This window comes from Myotis daubentonii, chromosome 11 (assembly GCF_963259705.1).
Source record: "Myotis daubentonii chromosome 11, mMyoDau2.1, whole genome shotgun sequence".
Taxonomy (NCBI): Eukaryota; Metazoa; Chordata; class Mammalia; order Chiroptera; family Vespertilionidae; genus Myotis; species Myotis daubentonii.
Window position 1 is genome coordinate 73,472,184 of NC_081850.1, and position 26,791 is coordinate 73,498,974.

General features: G+C 43.7%; 1 protein-coding gene and 2 pseudogenes across 12 annotated transcripts in view; 1 reads left to right on the forward strand and 2 right to left on the reverse strand.

Annotated features, from left to right (window-relative positions):
- Positions 1 to 26,791, reverse strand: part of DENND1A (DENN domain containing 1A) — a 471,719-nt gene that overhangs the window by 120,778 nt on the left and 324,150 nt on the right. For all 12 annotated transcript variants that reach the window (XM_059657971.1, XM_059657972.1, XM_059657968.1 and 9 more), the window contains one exon: positions 18,221 to 18,346. In XM_059657971.1, coding sequence (XP_059513954.1) covers positions 18,221 to 18,346 — 126 coding nt within the window. The remainder of the gene's footprint in view (positions 1 to 18,220; positions 18,347 to 26,791) is intronic.
- Positions 3,394 to 4,841, reverse strand: LOC132212824 (S-phase kinase-associated protein 1-like; annotated as a pseudogene).
- Positions 21,245 to 21,916, forward strand: LOC132212667 (proteasome maturation protein-like; annotated as a pseudogene).

A 26,791-nucleotide genomic window follows, 5' to 3' on the forward strand; every position in this document is an offset into this window, starting at 1 on the left:
TTATACTAAAAGACACACTGGCCACCACAGAAAGTAATTGGCTTACCACACCCCAAAGTACAGGAAGTACGTCACTCACCGGACAGTCATTTTAGAAGCCTGACATTCAGATCAATATTTGAGGAAGGCTATTGTGACTGGAGGAGGAAGACTGGGAACTAACATTTTTTGAGCTTCTACAATATGGTCATTATACACATTATGGTAATATGCATTTAATCCTCATAACAGCTTTCTGTCTTGCTCGAAATCTTACACTCTTTCCCCCCATATTTTACTGTATCTTCTACGAATCACAAGGGCTCTCATGTGTACTAGTATTAATTAACAGAAAAGGAACCGCTACCATTGCAGTCCAGGGCAGAGCATGAGTCAAAGACGCCACATCGCACACATACAGATAATAATGCAGATAATAATGCTGTCACTGCTTTACCCGCCAAGTCTTGTGTCTGAAGCACAGCTCTACCATGTGGTTGTAGAGTTCTACCACTTATTTGCCATGAGGCTGTGGAGTGCTGAGCTCTGTGCAGGTGCTCAGTGCACGTTCTGAAAAATATTTTGAAAATGCTTTTACTCATTTTTGTGGTGGGCATTTTTTCTCAACCGGATTCTTATCTTGACTAAAAAGCAAATAGCACAAACTCGTTTATTCATTCATTAATTCACTCACTCACTCTCCTTAGCATGCCTAAAACATGGCTAAGGATTCTATGGAAACATTCCATAATCCTTTGGCATCCTGAGGTTTAGAACAGGACGGTTCTAATTAATAGATAGTAAGAAATAGTATAATAATACCATTCTTTTACTAGACAATAGAGATTGCCTCATTATTCCTCTAAATGACAGAGAAAGAAATGGTACCACACTGGAGCCTGAATTCCTGTCTTGCCATCTCTGTGCTTTATGTAATGGAGGCCAGAAGGACAAACCACTTGGAGTCTATGGTTGGTGGCTGTGGGATGCATGCAGCCAGGTAGGTTTTAGAATAGGATGTGTGACCTGGGGAAGACTGTTTACTTACATTCAACTTGAGCCACATCCCCCTTGCATGGCCCCTGAGGAAATCCAGACCCTCAACATACTGGGTCAAGCCACATTTTTAGATCCTTCAGAAGTATGAAGTGTGTTAGACTAGAGGGGTCTAGACCTTACAATCTCTGAGCTGGAATTTAAATATAATATTAGGAAATTATAGAATCTGAAAAATTATTTTTTAAAAATATATTTTATTGATTTTTTTTATATTGATTTTTTTAAGAGAGGAAGGGAGAAGGATAGAGAGTTAGAAACATCTATGAGAGAGGAACATCGATCAGCTGCCTCCTGCACACCCCTACTGGGGATGTGGCCGCAACCAAGGTACATGCCCTTGACCAGAATCGAACCTGAGACCCTTCAGTCCACAGGCTGACCCTCTATCCACTGAGCCAAACCAGTTAGGGCAGAATCTGGAAAATTATTAACACTATTTTGTAATTCTACTGAGTTTCATTTAATTGTTAATATAATTTATATTTACACATGAAAGACTACACGTATTGACATTGTTTTTTTGTAGCATAATAATAAAAACAAACATCTGTGAACCTACCACCCAACTTAAAGAACAGACATTATCATTGCATTGTCTTGGTATCCCTCTACCGTTACCCCTCTACTGTTATTTCTACTTGGTATCCCTCTACTGTTCCTTTCCCCAGTTATTTCTCACTAACTCCTATCCTCAATTATTTTTCTCATTCCCTAAAGTTTTTTCACATGTGTACAATGGCTGTATGTCTGGCAATGTAATTATAGTTCAACTAGCCAAAATCTGAGGTTACGGGGAGAATAGAGAAAGAAGATGGAAAAAGGGTTACAAAATTTTCTGTAATTGTTTACTGAGGCAGCTGTGTATGAAAATAAATGAATTATGATGGAATATTTTAATTCCAATATCGTCTGTGCCCTTGAGAACCAGCATTCTGAGGATGGCAGAAAGGAAATATAAATGTCGTGGAGAAGAGGTTAAACAAAAGCTCTGTGGTCTGGAATGTGAAGTACGATGTATACGTGTGTATACATCTGTATCTGTGTATGTGTGTGTGCTTCCCAGCTCTGTCCACTACAAAGGCCCAGAAACAATGACCAGTGAGTATCCTCACACCCAGGTTCTGGTCTTGAGACATTATTTCTCACCAAAAGAAACCAGTGCTTCCTGAGGAAATAATGTCTGGTTCCATGTTTGGGGACAGGAAACACCTATGATGAGCCTGGAGCAGCTTGTAATATCAGGCAGCAGGGGAGCTATCAAAAACAAGTGGGGTCACACAAAACAAAAGTACTCAGATGCCAACCTGAAGAGGTTCTCACCAGCCAAAGATGGGACACTTTGAGTTTCAATAACAGTAATTTCAATGAACCCAAACCCATCAAATATGTTTAAATAATAATACATACATTAAAGAATTATCACATTGAGAGGTGATAGGGAACTAATTATATTATATTAAAAACTGGTAAGTAAAGGGAATGAAGCCTTTCTCTTGCCTTTGCTTTATGAACTGCAACACTGGGTAATAAAATAGTATATGAGAAAAGTGTCTCTTTATAAAAATACTAGAGGCCCAATGCACGAAATTCTTGCAAGGGGCTCGGCCCTCACAGCCCCGGCTTCGTCCAGAAGGTCGTCCGGAAGGTCATTTGGCTGTCTGGTCTAATTAGCATATTATGCTTTTATTATCATAGATCCAACCAATAAATGAGCCTGGCCAGTGGTTGAGCATCGACCTATGAACCAGGAGGTCACAGTTTGATTCCCGGTCAGGGCACATGCCCGGGTTTGTGGGCTCGTTCCCCAGTAGGGACCATGCAGGAGGCAACTGATCAATGATTCTCTCTCATCACTGATGTTTACATCTTTCTCTCCCTCTCCCTTCCTCTCTGAAATAAATAAAAATGTATTTAAAAAAATGATAAACTTAGAACTCTATCACCATTTTGTGACTCCCAATGGATAAACAAATATAGGCATTAAGTATCATGAGCTATTAAAAGTCGGCAAACCAGACCTGCTATATTCGCCTATAGTCATAAAAAATATTACCTGCAGTCTTGCCAAAGAGATTCAACCTGAGTCTAACCAATCTCAGGATCCAGTGCCAATTAGAGGGAAATACAAAGGACACAGGAATATGGTGAAAGGCACCATGACTATGCAATCAGCAATACCTACACTTAGGAAAACTATAGGCCTGGTTTCTTCAACAAGTAAATTGTAATGAAATGAAAGGGTGGAGGAGGAAGATATAAGTTGAAAGATAATTAAAAGCCATATCATTTTTTTTCTATTCCAGAAAACTTTTGCAGGTTTTATTTACAATGCCAACTTTTAAAAAGACACTAAAGTTAACGGGACAATAAACTAGGCAGAAATCGCTTTGCAAAAAGGGGGAAAGACCAAAATGCCACTTTCTATAGAGAACCCACAATTCCAGTTTATTCAGAGCAAAGATCAGACTGGAAGAAACTCGGCCATAGGTTTGGAATCTGTACCCAAACTACACATGCAATGAAGACAATATTCTGACAGCGGTTCTCAACCTGTGGGTCGCGAACAATGAAAATACATCCTGCATACCAGATATTTACATGACGATTCATAACAGTAGCAAAATTACGGTTATGAAGTAGCAACAAAAATAATTTTATGGTTGGGGGTCACCACAACATGAGGAACTGTATTAAAGGGTCGCGGCATTAGGAAGGTTGAGAACCACTGTGCTAATACAATTGATTTGCTGCTGCATTTGTCTACTGTTTGCCTAATATTAACAATTATAAACAGAATAGTGCAACTAGTATTTGGAACAATCCCTACAGTGTTACAGCGTCAGGCACAGCTTCTCACTTCCCTTCACACCACGGGTTCTCCTTGCGCACCTGGGCTTCCTCTTCTTCAGGAAAGTCATTTTTTATGTTGACGGTCTTGCGAATCTCTTCAGGGGTTTCCCCCTTGACCATACTGGCAATAATCTTGCATGTAACATCAAGCAAACCTTGATGTCTAAGTAGTTTGCAGCCAGAATTAGTTCAAATAGTGTTCCTTGGTCAACTTTGAGGAATTCTTGGTCCCAAACAGGAATACCATCTGTTTGCTTTTCTTTGTTCTCATCATCCTCAGGAGGAGGAGGGTCACCCTTGAGGTGGGTGCACCACTGAAAGACCTTTTTTAATATTCTGCATTAACATTTGGTAGAGGAACTAGGTCATCACCACCTTCATCACGCATTCCCAACTCTTCTAACATGGTCTTGATAGTCACAGATTGTTTGGCAATTTCAACATCAACTTCAAATATCTCTCCATCAGAACTCTGCAATTTAATTGAAGGCATGGTGCTCGGTCTCAAGGAGAGAGCGGGCCGGAGGCTGACGAGAGCCGGGCAGTGTCAGCAGAACCAAAAGAAAAAGGTGGAGAACAAGGCCACTTACAGCCAAGCCATATCATTTTTCAAATGGCCAAGACTAAATCCTAGCATCTACGGATAAACATTTGGGTAATGAAACCTTTTTTAAAAAAAATATGGAAGTCAGGATGGTGGTTATTTTTGGCAGAAGAAAGAGTTTTGATGGAAGGGGTTTCTGGGGTGAGTAGTGAAGCTCTAGTTCTTGACCTGGGCAGTATCGGTCTTATAGCAATTCGTTATGCCATTCATTTGATTAAGGCAGTTTTCTTTCTCAGTTTTATAATGGAAAGATCTTTAAAAATGTATAATTACCTATCGAGTGGGAAATATTGTAAAGACTGAATATCAACATTTCTTTGTAAATAATGTCATGATGAGAATTCTTACTATATTTTTAATTAAAATACACATACTGTCTTAACATTGAAAAAGAAAACTTCATATCTATACTGTTGCCTCATAGGATAGAATGTAGAGAAAGCTCAGCTTTAAATTAAAGAATTTTTTTATATATTTAAAAACAAATATTGTTGATAAAGGGGATGGCTATGCATGGGGGTGGGGATAGGAGGTATATGGGAAATCTCTGTACCTTTCCTTAATTTTGCTGTGAACCTAAAACTGCTCTAAAATATAAAGTTTATTTTTAAAAAACCCCACCTAATATTAAGTTTTTTCCATGTGCCAGGCACCTGTTGTATTATCTCATTTAAACTGCACAAGCTTATGAGATAGATCACATCTGTTCTCACTGTTTTACAGATGAGGAGACTGGAGCACAGATGGGTTAATTAACTTACTCAAAATTATAAAAATAAAAATAAAAATTATGTGAATGGAAAAGTAGAACCCAGGTCTACCTGACTCCTGTGGGCAGGTTCTATATTGGATCTGTCTCTCTGTGCCCAGTATCTACTAGTACTTACGGAATTAAACTGGTTTACTGAATACTAATGATCAGGAAACAGATATTAAGATTCCATAAGCTGCTACCTAGAACACCACTTCTTGGCAGGAGAGACAAGAGGCAAAGACTTCCTTTGAGCCCAGCAGCCACAGAGACCCTTCTCTTGGGCAGAATGGTCTCCCAGGGCAAGGGGTTGAGTCCAGGCTGGCGAGATGCATCCAGATTAAATGTGTCTGGGAAACCGGGGAGATGAAAAAGACAGCTACATGCTGCTGACTGCAGGGAGTGCAGAAAAATGTTTTCTGTTCCCTAGGAAGGCAAAGTTACCACCCTGACACACTGAATTACCAAACCCAGACAAAGAAGTGAGATCTTAGAGTTCATGTTTCTTGACTAGATGCTGGAAACCACCACCAACGAGGACCAGAAGCAGCCTGGGGCCAGTGGAAAAAACACGAGTTCTAGAGGCAGACAAACCAGGCCCTCAATCCTGGCTCCAGCTCTTACCAGCACCCACTCATCTGGGGGGGTTCTCTTTATCCCTTTCCTGGGCTACCTGGCACATTTTATGTTGACTTTCCTCTCTGTTTCCTCTTTGTGTCTACCTAGAAGAAAGGTGGGGAACCTTTTTTCTGCCAACGGCCATTTAGATATTTATAACATCACTAGAGGCCTGGTGCATGAAAATTTGTGCACTTGGTGGGGAGGGGGGGTCCTTCCCAGTCCAGGAGCCCTCAGGGGATGTGTGACTGACAGCTTGGGCCCACTCCAGAGCAGGCCTAAGACTCAGTCTGGCCTTCCTCTGCGGGAGGCGACCAGGCGGACTTATCAGGGGACTGCGGCACCGGCTGGCGAGCGGCTGGCCCTACCCCCTGATCAACGTCCCCTCCCTTGCGCCAGCCGCCTGCTCACCAGCCCACCCTCTGCTGACCAGTCATTCCACCATTCAGTCCATTTGCTTATTATGCTTTTATTATATAGGATTCCCGGGCCATACAAAATTATCAACTTAAAAATTAGCCCGCTATATTTGGTCAAACATTTAATTAACTCACCCCTAATGCCTTGGCAAGGCCAGGCCAAATCATTTTGCGGGCCTTATATCTGTGGGCTGGACGTTCCCCACCCCTGACGTAGAATATAAGGGATTCGAGGGCTGGAACTTGGTTGTGTTCACTGCTGAGTCTTCGAGCACCTAGAACCGTGTCTGGCATAGTAGGGTCTTGGTAAATGCTTACTCAAAGTTGATTTAAACTGTTTCAACCCTCTCTGCTTTAAGTTCCTTATCTGTCAAGCTGGGGATAATACCATGCACACTTAACCAAGAAAATATAAAGGGCAAGAAGTAAGGGTTCAATAGATATTGGGTTTTTTCCTTTACATACCTCTTTTGCGTAACACTCATCAAATGAGGATAAAACTATTTAACTCGGGATAAAACTTCCCCTTCAAAGAATAGATAAAGACTGTTTAAGCTTGCCACTGACTTGCTCAGGACACCCTCAAAACCTACAGACCATTTTTAATCTTGTGAAGATAAGAGTAAAAATGTATCACAGTAGGAACTTGGGTGAAGAAAGTCTTAAGCAAATGGCATATGAATAATGCCAGTGAACTGCGATGTATGAGCACAGGGCGAGCGGAGATCTGCCAGGTCACATCACTAACGGGGAACAGCAAACCAAACATAAATAATCTCCAGTAAAAGCCTTCCCCCAAATCCTGCCACACCTCCCTGGGCTGTGACTGTTGGTGACTTGGGCATTCACTGACAAAAGGGAAGCTGCCTCCCAGAGAACAAGGACTTTATGCCTGCCATCTCATTGACTTTTAAAAATAATTTTGTGAGGGTGGCATTCTTATCCCCATATAACAAATGGAAAGCCTGTGGCTCAGAGAGGAGTGATTTCCAAGGTTTCCCATCTCTTACGAAGCGGCTCTCCTGGAATTCCAGTTTCTTTAGCCGGCAGTGAGTGGGTGCCTACAACCACGTGGAGTACCTCTCTAACACCTGAATGCTCCATTGCGCGTTTACAAGCTCCCCGGGTTCCAAGCCCCCAGGAAGTGAATATATTAAGATAAGGAATTAGACACATACTAGATAGTAATTGCTACCTAATAAAACTTTGCCAGTTCACTGAAGTTTGAAGCAGTCAATCAACATCTGTGGATTTCTAACACTCCTGGTAGCTCCAGGCTAAGCCCAAAAAGTTTTAAATACCTTGCTCTTGTTTCACTATAAAACAGGAACCAGCCAAGTATATGTCAAGGGAGCCCTGTGAAGGCATCATTTAAGTAGAGGTTTTCTTTCCTATTTTACAATTGAGGAGCTAAGGTTCAGAAAGGTATAGTAACTTGCCTGGAGTCACACAGTGGAGAGGAGGCAGAGTCCAGATTAGCACCGGGTTTAGCAATACACCAGGGAGCTTTTAACTTCACATGTTGTTTATTACTGACCTGCGTTTATGTGTGTCACGGAAGAGCCTTAATATCTGAGATCCGGTTCCGAGCCTGTCTGATCTTAGACCCACCCTGCTCTGTTCTGGATAGAAGTTCCCTGGGCTCTCAGGTCAGCTGGCTTCCTGCTTGCTTTGGCACGTGCAAGGAGGCCCTGGTGCTGGGCGAGGAGGAAGATGGAAAGGAGAAGCTGAGTGTGTCTCCTGTCTCCCTGCCTGGGGTATTGTCCAGCACGGTTCGCCTCCTCTTTGGCTCGTGCGCCCACTGCACAGGCCCACAGGTTCCAGTTGTGCTCAGGTGACCCAGCACTGGACCCAGGAAACCACCACTGCTGTTGCTCATCTCTGGATTATCTCTCAGCTCCTCCCTCTATCAGTTGAATAAGCATTTCCTTGAATTATTTTCTCTCTTGGAAACACCAGAAGGACTTCCTGTTGTCCTCGTTATATCCCGATTGATACGCTGATCAAGCTGTTGGACCAAGGGGACCATGTGGCCGCCTGTGGTCCTGGGCTGAGACAGCTAAGTGGTGGCTGGGCTCTAGGCCTCAAGACCACTTGTTGGCTACAAACCTCTGACTGGCCAGATAAGAAATGCTTTGGAAAAGAGACATGCTTTTCTTTTCTGAGGTCCATAGCTACGAGACGGGTAAAATGAACACAGTTGGTATCCTAATTCCATGGCCTTAGAGCAAGAAAAATCCATCATACTGATTTAGCTACAGCAGCATTGCCCAAACTGTGGGGAGGAGTAGGAGATGCATGGAATGGTAATAGGTATTCTGGGGAGAAAAGGCTTTTGAAAAATTCTGGGTTAAACCAAGTTAACTAGATTTCTTTATAGCCGGGCGTCAATAACATGCATTTAAATATCTAAGAGAAAAGTTATAGTATGCAATATATGACAATCCCAAATTTTACGTGTTCAGAAAACGTAACATCTTGTGGATCTAATATTTTAAGGAACACTGTTCTAGAAATGCTGGTTTATGGGATTGGTGCTGAAACCCTCCTGTGGCCCTCTAGGCCTTTCCTGGCCTGGAGCCGTCCCCTTCTCCACTTCCTCCTTGGACACGCTCCTTTTCTCTGTCTGTGCCCCGGCCACAGCTCCGACCATGCCATATAGTTTCAACGCCGCCTGCCTGTGCACGAGCTACTGTCTGCCCCTGCTCCTGGGGAAATGCTACTTTCCCACAAGGCGCCATCCCCGGTGCATCCTTCCCTGGGCCCCTGGCGGAAGTGATCCCTTCTGCCTTTGGATGTCAATGCCTGGACAGCACTCTGCTACAGCAGTTACCACACCTCGGTGCAACTCTGCTTGCTTTCCGGCTCAGCCTCACACTGTCCTTAAGAACAGTGATCGAATCTTACTTGTCAGTGTGTGCAAACCAGTGCCCACAGCACAGTGGTCATGAGGTCAGGTTTGTGGGGATACAAATACCCCAGGATTTTAAATATTTGTTTCATTTTCTGCTATCAAAGCTTGATTATAATTGACTTAAAATTCGTTAAATCAAATCAAGTTCCCTTGTTATGATAATCCCTAATAAATTAACCTTATATTAGTGTAGCTATTTTTATTGTGATGCCAATAACTGGGTTTTTTAAAAAATCCTAAAATCAATTTAAAAACAACTACACTGAAGAAAGTTCTGCACCAGGATTAATACTGCGATGAGAAAGTTCGCCACTAGGTGTCAGCCCAGGAAAAGAGGAGGGAGGGCTGCACTGGCAAGAGGTTTACTTTTCATCCAATTATCACCATAAATGTCAAAAACTTAAACAAAATATTAAGCAATTAAAGTGATCTATTAAAGGAATGTTTTAAAAAAAGATATCTAAAATGTTGACATTTCCCCTTTGCAAAATAGTTTATAAATGATGTTAGTTTAACCTGCATTTTTCAAGACAAGAAACATTTGCACAGATTAGAGACATTGACTCCTAAGAGGAAACCAGCTCAGTTTTCTTCTGAAATGCCCTGAAACTGTATACAATACGGACCATATGGTAATCACCATTGTGGCAAGTGGTCAGAGGAAAGAGCGTGGTTGCTAGAATCAGGCAGATGGAAGGTTCAAATCCTGGCTCTGCCACTTCTTAAAAAGTGACATGACCGTTCTTCACCTTGGTTTCCCTTCAGTAAAATGGGGCTACACTACGCTCTACATATGAGGACTATAAACATCAAATAAGGGAATATATGTAGAGTCTAGCATATAATAAGTGCTTCATATTATTTTCTTTTCCTTATGACTTCAAGTCTTAATGATTTATTTAATAAAGCTGTGTTTCAGCTCCCAAATAATTAAAGACATTATAACTAAGAACTATTATCAATTCAGTCACCCCACAGATAATTATTGAGCACTTTCTATGTATCAGGTTCAGCCACTAGGATACACGAGTCATCATCACACTCCACCCCTTTCTGGAGCGAGATTCCATTTCTTTGTGAGGGGAGCATAAAACTGGATGTGATGTAGCTGTCTATTTCTGAGAATGTATACACACCCCATAAAAAAATCAGTGTGGATGCATGCTCAATGGGGAGTAGAGGGAAGGAAATTTATAATTGTATCCTCTAATCATCATAAATTCCATAATGTCCTCCATGGAACAAACCCACCACTCACTCCACCTTCTGTTCCTGCATCTCTACTATGGCTGGGGTATAAGAAAGAATAAGGCAAAATCCTGGTAAGAGGCTCACATGTACCTGAAGTCATCACATGTACATGTTATCACTGCTTGGAAATGGATCAGAAAGGTTTCCTTTTCAGAGTCTCACTGAAAAAGTAGAAGACCCTAAAGTGATATCATCGACTTAAAACACCAGAAACAGCAACCATTTCTCTTTGCTACAGCTTCCACAAAGATACATGATTTAAAGCAGCCACGACGGGATCAGCTTACTCCATTAATGTACTTGTGTGTTGTCCTTTCCTAACTAGAACTGAATATTTACTGCACATGGTGATTTCACAGAGGGCGATCCTCTTCAATCCTAACTGGCTACCATGCTGCCTTTTGTGCCTTTGTGTGACATTTATACGTTCACGCTTGGTGTTTGTGTCAGATTACTCTTCTCATGCTCGGAGGTGAAGCTGTGGATGTTTTCTTTTTTCAAAAACTAAGCATCGATATTGTACAACACTGAAATGTGACCACCAGTCTTTCTGATGCATAGCATGGGAAAACGAGTATCATTCATTTGTTCATCCACTCATTCAACACACACTTAATGAGCACCTACTAATATCTGACTATGTCAAGGATACCAAGGAGTACAAAACATGGTCCCGCCTATGGGAACAAAGTAGGAAAGCAGCCAGATTATTAAATGGATTTTAAAAATTCTTAGAATTTAAAGCCTAGAATTCCTTCTGGATAGTCTAAGATACACTAACTGTAATATTTTTCAAGTATTTTAGAACATAGGAGAATTTAATTTTCATCATATTTAGTGATGCTCTTTGAAATCATTCAGTGCAGCTTGATCATCCTGTTTAAGTGTATTTCCTGCCAGTTCTCATCTCTCACTTAAGGACCTACTTTTTATGGGTAGTCAGTCTACTTCTAAAACAATGGTTCTCAGTTCAGCCATCATTCATTATGTGGCTCCAAGGTACCAGGACTCTCAAACTGTTCCTGAGCAACATCAGTGTCCCGGGAGGTGGACAGTGGAGATTTGGTGCCAATATCGAACCATGGTCCTCTTATCCTAATAAGCAAAAATGTTTTGATGAAATAGAAAAAAAAGATTCTCAATGATACTTTCTCTTGTGCATTTTTAAAACGGATTCTAATGCATTTCTTAATTTTAAACTCTTGGTACCTACCACCCCCTCTAGCCTGCAAGTGCTGGTGAGCAATAACATGAATAAATAAATATCAAATAAATATTGAAGGGATTAATAGGTGATTTCTTACAAATCTTTTTTGTATCACTTGAGATAGAAGACAAACTCTCACAGTAAAGGATGGGAACAAACAGGACATAATTTAATTGTTTTTTGAATGGTTTCAGGGAGTCTGACACTTGCTGACAAGTATGGCCGCCACTATTCCAGGACGTGGCAGTCTCTGTCTCCTGCTCTTCCTCCTTCACCTACCTTCTTGTCATCCAGGAATGGTCACTATCATTTAGTTGATATCTACTACCAAGAAAAACATTGTGCTGACTTTTACATGATTACTGTTATTTTTCTCAATAGTCCTACAAGGTTGGCATTATTTCCATTTTAGGGATGAAAAATTGAGGATTAGAGAGGTCAAGTGACTTTAAGGCCATCTTCTGGCCGATGACAAGAGCCAGGATTAAAACCCAAGTGAATCCAAAGACCATACTCTTTCCAACACACCCGGTGGCCTCCTTAGCCATTTAAGAGCTACCTCGCTATGGGTCCCCAGTGGTGAGAGCACCTCCCCTTATCCCTGCTTCATTCCCAGGACATGATCTTAACTTGGGATGAATACTAACATGAAAAAATGGTCCCGTCTCTAGTCCATAGACTCCTGCTGTCAATGCATCTGTGGGCTAGGCCTGTAGGTTTTGGCCTATAATTCCCTGTCTGCTTGCCCAAAATAAACTAGGAAATAAGAAAGTCTTTCACAAACTTTTCCCACAGAGCATTCATAGGTATATAGCCATGCTTCACAAACACACTACTGATCACTTAAAAACAGCATGGGCTTTGTGTGGAAAACAATTTAGTGGTTCTTCAAAAAGTTAAACATGAAATTACTGTATGGCCCACCAATTCCACTTAGAGGTATACACCCAAAAGAAGTGAAAACAGGCCCTCAAACAGGTACGTGCACAGAAATGTTCACAGCAGCATTATTCTCAATAGGTAAAAGGTGAAAACAGCCCATGTCCAACAACAGATGAACAAAATGTGGTATAAACAAAATGTGGTATATCCATAAGGTTAGAATATTATTCAGACTTAAAAAGGGATGAAGTTCTGACACATGCTACAATGTGGATGAGCCTTGACAACATTCTGTGAAGTAAAGCCAGACACAAAAGGACAAATATGGTATAATTCCCCTTCTATGAAACATCTAAAATAGGCAAATTCGTAGAGATGGAAAGTAGAGTAGAGGTTCCCAAGGGCTGGGGAAGGGGAAATGGGGAGTTACTGCTTAATGGATATAGAGTTTCTGTCATATAGGGCTGTGAATGTAATGAATGACACTGAATTATATCCTTAACAATAATGAAGATGGCACATTTTATGTTGTATATCGTTTACTACAATTAAAAAGACCAAAAAGCGTGGGCTCCAGGACAGATGTGGATTCAAGTCCCAGCTCTGCCCTTCCCAGCCTGTGTGGAGGCACACGCACCAGAACCTATTGTTTTAAGATGCCTCAAACCGCTTTTTCCCTTTAGCACCAGATGGAGGCACAGATAAATGAGTAATGTCCCTCATATGCACCCTGGGTGTCCGCTGCTGGCCTAGGTGGAGGGCAGGGAGCGCGCCCCATGAAGGCTCTTCATTCTTCCCATTTTTTGAGCTGCTCCGAGGCTGAGTCAAAGGAAATTTGCTTCCCTACCACGTTGTAATGCGTTGGCACCCACAGTCAGGCTCCTACACACAGACTTGTATTACTCTACTCAGAAGGCTTCGAAATATAACATCTCAAAGCTTTATTCATAAAGATGTCTAGTGGGATATTGATTATAATGCCTAGATATTGGAAATAATCTGAATGTCCAACATGAGAAAGTGGTTATAGCCATTATGGTAGCTGTGCTTGATAAAACAGTATGCAGCTATGTAAAAATGCATATGTCATGTTAAATGAGGAGAAACAAACTTTTAACTTAGATTTGATAGCAGCTATATAAACACTTTGCATAATGAAAAATAATTAAAGAGAATATACAAAAGTTAGTTGAGGTACTTTTGTTAGTTCAGTGTGACTATAGTGCTATTTTAATTTTTCTAGTTTTGAAATATTTTCCTATTGCTTATTACACTAAAATCACAGATAAAAAGTTTTGTGTTTTTTTTAAATCATGAGATCAATGGTGTTACTCAACCAGGAGACAGATATATATGGTGTTTCCTGACCTGCTCCAACACAGCCTTGCCCATTCATGCTTGAAAGCCAGGCTATCAATCTGCTTTTATCTTAACTTCTCTGTCTTCCAGGGGTTTTAGGTGGATAAATATGACTCAGCAGAATCATGTACACAATCAGGGGCTGTAAGGAAGGTGATGCCAGCAGACCCACAGCTGAAGCTGGAAGCCAGGCCTCTGGGGGTGAACGGAACAAGCCAGACTGGAGGAGCTGGCTGCTGCCTGCACTGCCTCCTTCACAGACACCCTGGCTGGCTGTCAACTGCCCCCAGCCCAGCATTCACCTCTGAGGGCAAGGGCTGTGCTCTACGCATCCTGGGGATGCCCAGCCAGCAGGTTGGTCCAGAGAGCACCACATGAGCTTGTTGAATAAACAATCGCAGATGCTCCATCTATACTGGCCTTCTCAGACGCTGGCACAGAACAGGACACATCTTAAAGTACCAATAGCCATCCGTTTTGCCTTCTGATCTAACATTTACCAAGGATCTGCAGTGGACAAACATGGGAACATACACTTTCACATGCACTGTCTTAAGATGAATCCAGGTAGCATGAGCTATGAAATGAGAAACTGAACAGAAAAAGGGATGAAATTTCTAATTTCATAGTCTATTTTTGAAAGTTCTTTAAAACTAAGGCTACTGTGCTATGAAATGTCTTCAAAGAGAGGGCGGCGGCGAGCTAGTCATATTCAGATTTCAAGATGACATAGTTTTAAACAAAGGAGAAGTAAAAGTAAGATTCTTGTTAAAATTCATTTGTTCTGCATAGGCAGGAGAAAGGGGAACTTTCAAGGCAAATTCAAGAACCACACTGCTACCCACATCCTCCACAAGTTGCAATCTTCCACCAAGCTGAGAAAGGATCCTTGGCTTAGCAATTAAAATCATTTGTCTTTTATCCCCTTCTTGCCAAAAAGGACCCCAGCCCTAACTAGTTAATCCCTAACACACACTGCTACTCCCAGAGTTGCCTGGCAACTGCTAGGAGGCGTGTCAGAGAGCAAGAAAGGCCTAAATAAATGAGCTGCAGCCTGGCTGCGCTTGACATGGATAAAGGGGGGTTTTCCGAATGGAGCTGCCTGGCTGCTTGTGGTTCTGTCATTTAAGTGGAGATGAACAAGTTGGCTTGGCCGATATTGTTAAATATCTTGGGCTTTGCACCTGGTATTCTCCGGGTGACTGAGAAATGGGTCACATGCCCTGCGATTTGCAGACACTCTCCCCTCTGCCGGCAGCAGCCACCTAAAGCCTACAGAGAGAGCAGGATGCAATGCACTCATGCTGAGTGAGACCCAGCACCAGCCCCAGCCCAGAAGCTACCCTGTGCCTTTATGTCTTTCCATCCACTGTTCCCAAATATACTCATTGATGCCTGCACTATGCCATGACCCCTGCCCAGTGCTGGGAGCACAGAAAGAAAGAGTTATAAAAGTGGAACATGTGCAAACCAGAACAAAGACGGGTGAGAGGGTGTGGTGGAAGGAATCTGAGTTTTGGAGTCAGGATGACCCAAGTCTGTCCCCTGGCTCTCCTACTTACCAGAAGTCACCCACAATCTGAGCCTCTATCTCCAATCTGTGAAATGGAGAGTAAAGGGCAGTGGAGGGGAATGACTGAAACAACTGAGAGATGAACCGAGCTCTGGCCTTGGGGAAGGCTGCTGAGCAGGTAGGAGATGTGGCTGTCGCTGGACACTCTTTGAACTCACTTCCTGACACTCAGGAGAGTCCTTTGGAACCATTCCCCTGGCCCTGAAGAGAGGCACCAGTGAGCACTGTCGAGTCCATCATGTTTCATGTTTAAAAACCAAGCCCTTGGGACTGTGCAGTGACCCGAGTCTCAGGACTGCACCCACCGGCCCAGCCCAGTGGGAAGCCACACCCCACACCCCACAAAGCTCTCCACTTTGGCTTATTCTCCCACTGCTGGCTGCTGCTCAGATCCGCCCGGCAATCTGCCTGAGAGGCGCTCCCGTCCGCCACCACCTGCTCCGGCCACCATCTTTCTCCATCACCTTGTATATCAAAGGCCTTCAGTGCACTTCATCTTTTGACCCAGCCAACCCATGTCAGGGATTGTGCCTCAGGAAATAATTCAGAGCATGCATGAAGATTTATCCAAAGATGCTCACCACAGTGTGGTTTAAAATTGTGAAAGGTGCCTAACCAAAGCCCTAGCGCTGGGCTGATGTGACGGCCTTGGTACTGATTTCAGATCGCAGGAACTTGATAAAAGTCTCTGTGAGTGGGGCCCAGGCTACCCTTCTAAGAGGCCCACAGGTGATTCTGATCCACAGCCAAGACTGGGAGCCACTGGAGTCACTTGATAGGATATGCACAGCCATTATAAATGATATTTTAAGAAGAATTTTCATTTGCTATGAATAAATGCTTACAACATACTAAAAGACAAGCCCAAACAACTGGGGACTAGATTGCTTTGCTGGTAATTTCTCAACTGCCCAAAAGTAAAATCCCAAAACCAAAACCCAAATGAAACAAAAAGGACCCAAAAAATCCTGGGACCTAGGTAGAAACATGCTAACATGTTATCTCAACTCCAGATGATAGGATTGTGGGTGTTTTCTCATTCAAGTCCTCAGTTACTTTAAACGTTTCTTACCAGGAGCTGGTGTTTTTATAATCAGGGAAATACAAGTGGCCTGAGGAGGCTGCTCTATCCCCTCAGCACGGGATCTGCCACTCTGGAAGCTCGTCCAGGTCAACATCCCCCACATCACCCCCATGTGACAAGTGCAAGTACAACCATAAACTTCTCCAGAGGAGCAACCTGTGCCTAATGGTATGCCCAGCAATACATACCAAGACTCAGCCGCCTCTGGACTCTAGACATACTCATGGCAACGATAGGATCACTGTGAGAGTGGACTACTCATGTCTGTCAGTTCTCAGCTTCCCAAGGAAAGGACTGAGCCAGTTGCCTCATCCTCATTTTAGAGATGGGAAGATGACAGTATTTTCCTTGAATTCTACCAGCTCTCAAAACAACACCATACCTGGCTGGTTTGGCTGGGCCCAAGGTCAGGACCAAGAATCAGAGCCCTCCCTCAGAGACAAGCAAGACATGATGAACTTGCTTTAAACCCAAGGGCCTTAGAGGACCTAGGAAAGAATTTCTTAGGAAGCAGAGAGTGCATACCCCTTCTGTTATGTGACCATGACCGTGCCTGAAGCACAGGCAGCAGAGAGTCAGGCCTCAGTGCTGATGGAAGATGAGGAGCAAGGAGGGTAGCGGCATTTGGCTGCTGCTCCCTGCGCACCACCACCACCCCGGCCACGTCACAAAGCGTGTGGCCTGGCTGAAGGAAAAGCACGGAGTCTGCTATTAATCTGTGTCTCACTTAGACACATGATGGAGTCACAGTGATAAGAAAACGTCCTTACCCTACAGGCAGTGTGACTCACTCCAACTAGGCTGGCCGGGCTACCATCGCTCCTGAGAGAAAGGGGCTCTCAGCCAGGTTCCCCTCCGAAGTTCTCTGCTCCATGGAGTGACCCAGGCCCCTGGGCCAATTTCTCCATCCTCCTTGGCCAAGAGCAGGCTGAACAGAGGGTATCAGATGCAAACTTTTTATTGAAGTTGGGAGAGTTGGTACTTTCATTGGTTTTACGGTTCACCTGTTGTCTTCATACCTTAACAATAACTAGTTGTTATTGTTAGGGTATCACAGGCAGGCAGGCAGGCAGGGGATAGGAGTGGGGCCATGGGGACTTAGAAAGGTTGAAGGGCCATGAAGGTGGATTACACTACTTTCCAGTCCTCAGCATACTTTCTAGTCATTCTCACCAAGACCACCTTGGGAGCCTCTAAGAAGTGAAGCCCCCAGAATGCCTTATTTTCTCAAGGGTGGGGATGAGGTTCCTATAGAGGACAAGGGCAGTGAGGCAGTGGGGAATCATGGCTTTGGGACCAACTGGCTCCTCCACTGCTTAGCAAGTCACATCTCTTCTCTGACCCTCAGTTTCTGTACTGGTAAAATGGAGATGATTATTGCTACCTCAGTCTTACTGTGAATCCTCAGTGAGAGCTGGGCACTGTAGTTAACAGAGGGATCCTTGCATTCACAGGAGCAGTTAGTGTGCCTCACTCACGGCCATGAGGCTTCCTTGTGCTAAGAGGTAGGGATGCTCCCTGCCCCCCGTCCTCCCAACCCCCACACAGATGCACAACCTCTTCTAGGTGAATTCAACAACCAGGCAAATTGCAGGTTTCTCGTGGTCCCTGAGGTATGTTTCTTAGCCCTGACCAAACATGGGTTTATAACATGCCAACTAGTTACTCACGGGCTCAATTTTCAGAGCGTTCCGGTAGCTGCCGAAGAAAGCGGCCTGGGCCTTGAGGAAAGCTCTGGCCACACCATCGCCAGTGGTGGTGGAGACCTTCTTTAGCCGGCTCTTCAGTGAAGAGATCTGGTGACCGAGAGAAAGGAGACAAGTTGAGGGCAGGGCTGGAGGAGGATGGCTGGCTAAGAGCTCTAGAAAATCCCTGGCCAGAATCGACTTGTTCCCTTGGCTGCTGGGAGAGCAAAAATGCACTCGGTGTTGGGGCAGGTTTTTGACATTTAAACGAAGGTTGCTTTTATTAGAGCATATCTAATGAAAACACAAACAAACCACTTTCTAAGCAGTTACAATGAGCCAAGTAAGTGCTTCACATTAAATTTCTAATTTAATTATTTCAGCAATCCTGCAAGGAAGAAATTAGTGTTCCCATCTTATAAGGGTGAAACAGACTCAGAGACGTTAGATCACATGGCTGGGAACAAACCTAAGAAGTGGCCAGGTCGGAATATGAATGGAAGCCTGTCATCTGACCCCAAATTACACAAAAATTTTCAGTTCCAATTCCATTCCCTCTTCACATTACTTACAAATATCAGAATAAGTGATTTACAATACTTAATATGTTATCTACCTATAGATATAAAAGGCTAATAATGCTGTGTTTGACTGGTCGCTATGACGCACACTGATCGCCAGGGGGCAGATGCTCAACGCCGGAGGTGCTGAGCTGCAGTTACTTGGTGGCAGTGGTTCTCAGGTGATGCACCCCAAAACCAGAGAGGAGGGGGCCCGATTCCTCATGGGCTGGGCGATTCCACCTTCGGCCATGGGTTATATTGTTGCTGGGGCACTGTCAGTCCCAAATCTGGTTTACTGCACACTTGCATTTGTGTTCCCCAACCTTTACCACAGCAACTTTGCAGAATGCCCTCTCGCACTCCGGGACCCCTTGGGGGATGTTGGAGGGCCAGTTTCGGCCCTATCCCCGCAGGCCAGGCTGAGGGACCCCGCTCACTCTGCAGATGCCAGGGAGGGACCGTAGGGGGTTAGCTCCAGAGCATGTCCAGCCCATCTCACCCAGTCCCTGCCGGCTACCTTCTAATTAATTTCCTTTCAATGTGCACGAATCTGTGCACCGGGTCACTAGTGTATAATAAATAAATATATGTTATTATATAGCTCACACCTTATACTCTAAAGCAGTGGTCGCCAACCGGTGGTCTGCAGACCACTGGTGGTCCATGAGGTCTGAAAGGTTGGCGACCGCTGCTCTAAAGGAATAGTAGAAGCTTATAGATAAGCACTCACATGCTAAAATAAAATAGATAAGAAAGCCATGGCAATGGGAAAAGTAGCCAGGAACAGATTTAATATGTAAAGATAAGCCATAAGGTCTTACATAGTGGCTAGAAATGAACTTTTGACTTAAGAGCCTCCTAGTGGTCAAAGCAAAAAGGGATACATAAGAAGTAGTGAGATTCTTGGGTCCATCCTTGTATTACAAACAAACCAGTTACTCAGCTGAACACAGATATTCTTTTTTTTTTTTTTTTATTGCTTAAAGTATTACAAAGAGTATTACATATGTCTCCTTTTTACCCCCCGCCCTTGACAATCCCCTGGCCTCCCCTACCCCCCAGTGTCTTATGTCCATTGGTTATGCTTATATGCATGCATATAAGTCCTTCAGTTGATCTCTTACCCTCCCCCTTCTGCCCCCCTAACCTCCCCGGCCTTCCTGCTGCAGTTTGACAGTCTTGAACACAGATTTTCTTGAAAGTGAGAACTAAAAGAGATTCTTCCCATGAGTTCCCAATGTACGAATGACTATGACATGATGGCTGTTGCCTTCAATAACAGACAGCATCAAGCTTCCGGGTTTGTTTCTAATATGCCCTTCATTCATCTCAGGATTGCACAACTGCTGGGTACATCATTTACACCGTGTTCCATGTGAAAGGTGTCCCTAGAATTGTGCAATGTGGAACCTCAAGTCATTCATTTACTCAACAAATATTCATTATTTCCTCAGTGCCTGGGACTGTGTTAGGTGTTGAGGATACAATGGTGAACAAAACTAGACATAGGCTCTGCCCTCATTAGGTTACACTCTCGTGAGGGAAACACCAATACTGTGACATTGCTACTGTGATGAGCCTCTGACAGCGCACCAGGGAGGCCAAGTAAAGCTTCCTGGAGGGAAAAAGCCTTGGGCTGAAACCTGAAGGATCAGCTGAAGGAGTCGTCTAGGCCAAGGGAGGGAGGAACAGTGTACCAGACATGGGGAATAGCATTTGCAAAGGCCCTGTGGTGAGGAGTCCAGAGAACAAAAAGGGCTGTGGCTTCAGTGGAGAGAAAGAGGGGGAGTATGGCTTAGAATGAGGTGAGAGCAGGGGTCAGAGGAGCCTGTGAGAACACTAAGGAATTTCTTCCTGTATCTTGAGAGAAATATAAAGCGAATGACTGTTTTTAAGCATGTGGGTGACATTTCACAGGCACATTTCAGGAACCAGGGGCTTAGAGAAAGGACTATCTAATGGCTTGACATTATCTAAGGATAAAATTAAGAATAAAATAAAAAATTAGATTCAGGTGGTCCATGAATCATCTACAAATTTTTAATATGAAGGAGTGATGATCATTTTAGGAGGCATAGGTTCCATAGCTTTCCTCAGAATCCTACATAAACAAAAACTAAAACAAAAACCATTAAGAATAACTGATCTGGGATGGACTATATATACCTTTAGAAATGTTCCATGAACATTACTTCTTGTTACTAAGTTTTTTTAAAAATATCTTTTTAAAAAAAATACATTTTATTGATTTTTTTACAGAGAGGAAGGGAGAGGGATAGAGAGTTAGAAACATCGATCAGTTGTCTCCTGCACACCTCCTACTGAGGATGTGCCCGCAACCAAGGTACATGCCCTTGACCGGAATCGAACTCGGGACCCTTCAGTTCGCAGGCTGATTCTCTATCCACTGAGCCAAACCAGCTAGGGCAAGATATATCTTATAGTAACAGAGCTGAGGGGCTGTTCGCAGAGCGAGCTGAAGATGAATACCAGAGGACCTGCATCTCAACTGAAAGGACAGTATTCCAGTTACTGAACTTTCAGCAAATGGACCTTTTGAAAGTCATGATCTTCTTCGAAAGGTTTTCCTTGTGTGAAAAATGAGCTTTTGCCCAGTTATCTTCTTGAATTATCAGAAAAAAATTTCCAGCTCAACCAAGATAAAATGAAATTTTCCACACTGAGAAACATCCGGGGTCTGTTTGCTCCACTAAAATTGCAAATGGAATTCAAGGCAGTGCAACAAGTCCAGTGTCTTCCACTTCTTCCACGCTCACACCTTTCACTGGATAATTTGAGGGGTAATAATGAGACCACTGGATTTGAAAATACTCCTTTTTAAAATATATTTGTACTGATTTCAGAGCAGAAGGGAGAGGGAGAGAGAGAGAGAAACATCAATGATGAGAGAGAATCATTGATCAGCTGCCTCCTGCACACACCCCACTGGGGATTGAGCCCCAAACCTGAGCATGTGTCCTGACCAGGAATCGAACTGTGACCTCCTGGTTCATAGTTTCATGCTCAATCACTGAGCCACCATAACTGGGCTGAAGATACTCTTAATGACCCATCACAAAGTGCATTAATGGAGGAATCACACTTGATGCTGGGATAAACTTGTTTTACTGCAATGCAGTGTGCTGACCATGGAAATGGAGGGGCTACATTTTGTTTACAGTTTTTTTTTACTATAATTTTATGTATACAACATTAAAAGTACTATAACACATGAGAACTGCTATCAAAAAGAAAAGATATATCTTACATACCATAAAATTCATTCATTTAAAGTGTACAGTTCTGTGGGTTTTTTAGTGACAAGGTCGTACAATGATCACTATTATCTAATTCCAGAACATGTTCTTCACCCCCAAAAGAAGACTCATTGGTAGACTCATTCTTATTCCCCACCAATCCTCCTTCCCCACCCAAGCCCTAGGTAACCACTGATCCACTTTCTGTCTCTGTGGATTTGCTTATTCTGGACAGTTCATATAAACGCAATCATACAGTTATGTATGTAATCTTTTGTGAGTGACTTCTTTCACTAAGCATAATGCTCATTATGAATAAGGTTCATCCATGTTACAGCACTTATCAATACTTTATTCTTTTTCACAGGCGAATAATATTCCATTGTATGGATATACCACATTTTATTTATTTATACATCAGTTGCTAGGCATCTTGATTATTTCTAGTTTTTGGCTATTACAAATAATGCTGCTATAAATATTCATGTATAAGCCAAAAGGACACATGGAACACAGTGCTTAGCACATAGTAAGCCATCAATAAGTGTTTACTGAGTACAGGGGAAAGAATCCTGTGTTGTTGTTGTGGGGGCGTACCATATGCTTGGACAGTCAACAGAGTGTAGGTAGGACTGACATTCTCCCCGGTAAGTCAGAAGGACGGGAACATGCACTGAGAGGGTGGTCACCCCATCTCTGTTTGGAGGCAGACCAAGGGAAACAATTTTCCTCTGGAAGCAGTTTGGACTTTGCCTCAACATCTGAGTGTAAATACCTGGTTTATGTGACCTTCCCTATTCTGGGACCTATGAGCCCCTGAATCGTAGCGGTGGGTGCTCCATGAGAAGCAACGCAGGCCATTTGGCACCCAGGCAGACTGCCATGGACTTTCAACCCGAAATAGCAATGTGAAAAAGACACATGCTTTTTAAAAAAATTGTTGACACTGTAACAGATGTCTCCCATCCCCTGCTCCTCCCCTCTTAGCCCTTCTTTACCCAGGTCCTTCCCCCACCTTCCGGCCTTCACCACACTGTTGTCTATGTCCATGGTCTATGCATATATGAATATATGTTCTTTGGTTAATCTCTTCCAGTCCCCCACAATCCCCACCCCTCTGAGGTCTGTAAGTCTGTTCCATGCGTCCATGCCTCTGGTCCTACTTTGTTCATCAGTTTATTTTGTTCATTAGATTCCACATGTAAGTGAGATCATATGGCATTTGTCTTGCTCTGACTTGCTTATTTCGCTTAGCATAATACTCTCCAGGTCCATCCATGCTGTTGTAAAGGGTAAGAGTTCCTTCTTTTTTTTTTTTAACAGCCGCATAGTATTCCAAAGTGTAAATGTACCACTGTTTTTTTTATCCACTCATCTACTGATGGGTACTTGGGCTGTTTCCAGATCTCAGCTATTGTAAATAACGCTGCTATGAACATAAGGGTGCGTATCTTCTTTCTGATTGGTGTTTCGGGATTTTTAGGATATATTGCCAGAAGTGGGATCACCGGGTCAAATGGCATTTCCATTTTTAACTTTTTAGGAAACTCCATACTGTTTTCCATGGTGGCTGCACCAGTCTGCATTCCCACCAGCAATGCATACATGCTTTATTAAGACGTTAAAAATACTCCCCACTCCCCACCCTCCAAGTAATAAAAATCCTGTCCCTCGCGGACATTTCCATCCTTTGAAACGGTGCAAGCCACTGTCACTCTTCTTCCAGCTCCTCAAAGGCCTTGGGCCACCTGTGCCGCAGATTATGCCTCACTTAACCTTCCCTGGCCTTTCCAGTTCATTCTGGAGGTGTTTAATTACCTAGGACTCACAAGCTGCTCTTCAGGTGAGCCTCTCCTAATGGCCTCATTACCATTTTACACAAAGAGGTAGTCGCTGATGGTAACTGAGCAAACACGAGCGTGTGCCTTCCCACCTGCCCAGCTGGTCTGAAACCAGCCAAGTGGTCCTGGGCTCTTGGTGCCCCTGTGACCACTTAGGCCAAGACTTCTGAAGACCTCTCCTCACCCTGCAACATGCGGAAGCTTTTGTCAGCACTTCAAACTTGGGAACTTCAAGTGTATACACATCTGATAACTGGTGGTAGCATTTTGTCCTTTAAATAAAACTGAGGGAAGAAATCTAAGGCTCAAATAACCCAGTCAGACATCTAAAGCTGAGCTTGCTGAGTGCTCCTGGAGGGTCTGATCAGATCCCTGACATCGGGGTGCTTTGGGCGTAAGTTGGAGGTGGTGGAAATGTGGATGAGGATGGCGTCCTCCTGTAATTAGGCATCATAGGAGGCAGGCAGAAAACAAAGCGAAGGGAGTACAGAGCTGAATTCATCAGCGTCTCCCATTGTGGATACTACAGCATCCTCCAGCCAGCCTCCCAGGACAGATTCTGATGCTGGATCCCCGACTTCTCTTTTCATTTCCACCATTCTCATGTCTTATCAACACCACCTAACTATGTGCTGAACCTGCGCTCTCCTCTCAGAGCCCATGACCTTGGCCCTAGCCTAGGCCCTTCAGGACCATCAGTCTCTGTCCCAGACTGGTGGAGCAGTAGTTTCCTAGACGGGCTCTCTGCCTCCAGTTTCCCCTCAATGCCATCCACCCAGAGCTGTCCTAGTCATTTTGGGAAAACATGAATCTGATCAACTCAACCCCTCCTTCAGATCCTTCAATGCCGCCACCCTTGTCCGCCAGGACCTTCAGAAACCATCCCAGTTCCTCAGAGCAGCCTGAGGCTTTCCTCAGTTGGCCTGGCTTCCCTCTCGCAGCCCCCATGGCAAGTTGTACTCGACTGATACTGAATTTCTATTAGAAGCACATCTGACTGTCCAGTCAATACACGTGCCGACAACTCAGAGGGAGCTGTCCCTGTCCCTTCCTGTCCTGCTTGAGAACATCTCTTCACCCTCTGAAAGACCAGCCAAGCGTCCATCAATGGGGCCGATGAAGTATGTTATACCACATCCTCACTATGAAGCACAGTATAGCTAACAGAATGTGGATGTAGTCTGTAAACTGACATGAAAGGATGGCCACAAAATATTGCCAAATGGGAGGAAAACACGCGAACTGCAGAGCAATATGTACAGCATGAAGCATTTAAGAATTATATATGTACATATCTGTAGTATAAATCTAAAATGCCATGTATCAAGCATTAACCATGCAGAGATGCTTTCTATTTTATGAACTTTTGATTGTTTTGATTATCCTTTATAAAAGAGCACATGTTACTTTTATAATAAAGAATTTAAATGAGGTATTTTTCTTTAATAGTCAAATTAAACACTGCCTTGGGTTAAGGGAAAGACGGAAGCCAGATGTCCCCTCATCTGCAAAGCCTTCCCTAACCCCCGAGACCTGGCTAATGACACTGCCTGGGCCCCTGGGACTGCATAGGTGATTCTTTGGTGAGTTGCAGTGTCTACCATCCTTCCTGCCAGACTCCGAGTTCCCAGAAGGGCCACAGGGCCTGGTCACCCAGCAGTTTCTTCCGAATGAAAGAACAGATGGCGAGTGTTCTGACCTCTTGCAAGGCATTTCCAGTGGCTGAGCCTCTGCCTTGAGGCAGGTCTAGGATCACATTTGGTCATTAGAAGAAAGTGGCCTTAGTTGGGTAGGGTTGGGGGAGAAATTGACACTCATTCTGTCCCCTTATGCAGAAGGCCATCATTAAGATGAAACCCAAATTGCAAGGCAAATGGACCGGTGGTTGCTGAATGAGTTAACGTGGACAACTGGACCGGTCTTATACAACACTGCAAACGCAACATGTCCAATAACAAATGCAGTGTTCCCTACCCTACCCGGCTCCTGTTTTACCTGGTCACTGTAGGCTCTACCTCTCAGGTCTCCTGGCTTCACCTGCTTCTCTATCCCCCCGCATTCCGCATGCAGGAGAGAGTAGAGCTTGCATCACATAAGCCAAAATCTAAGGTTAGAAACCTGGCTTCCCTACTCTCTTAGCCTTTCTGAGCTTCAGTTTCCTCTGCTGTGAGATGAGGCATCTGCAACCAACACGCACTGTGAGGACAGAAACATATTGGGTGTAAAATGGATAATGGATGTGGCGGACTGCCTAGCTTTTTCGTATCAGTTCAGACTTCATCTTTTACCTGGACTGCAACAGCCTTTCACAACTGGTGGCCCTTCCTCTATTTCCTTTTTGGTCCAATCCATCCTTTGCATTGAACTGTCTTCCTGAAACAGCGGGTTGAATCTTATCACTCCCTTCCTCTAAAATCTGCAGTGGTTCCATGCTGCTAACATAACGTGCACATTCCTTAGCACAATGTTCAAGGCCTTCTATGGGCCCGGCTCAAGCTCTGTTTCCCACGTTGTCTTCTCTTCAATTTCAGAGGCCAAGAAATCATCCCTCGGCCTGGGATGTTCTTCATCCTACTCTCTAACAAAACCCTCCTATAAAATAAATAAATAAATAAATAAATAAATAAATAAATAAATAAATAAATAAAGGCCGCTGACTCTCTGTGATGTCCTGTCACACAGAGAGCTCCTTCCTAGGGCACACTGTCCTGTGGCTCAGGCGGATGCCTCACCTTTGCAGGCCCCACGCTGAAGCTGTGCTGGGACAGAGTTGCACAGGACCAGGGCCCAGCTCCTGACATGCAGTTAAGCTCCCCCAGCCCAGCCCAAGTTAGCTTATTTCTGCTTCAAAGGGGGCTCCCGTGTAGTTTACATCACTGTCCTATCATTTAGCCT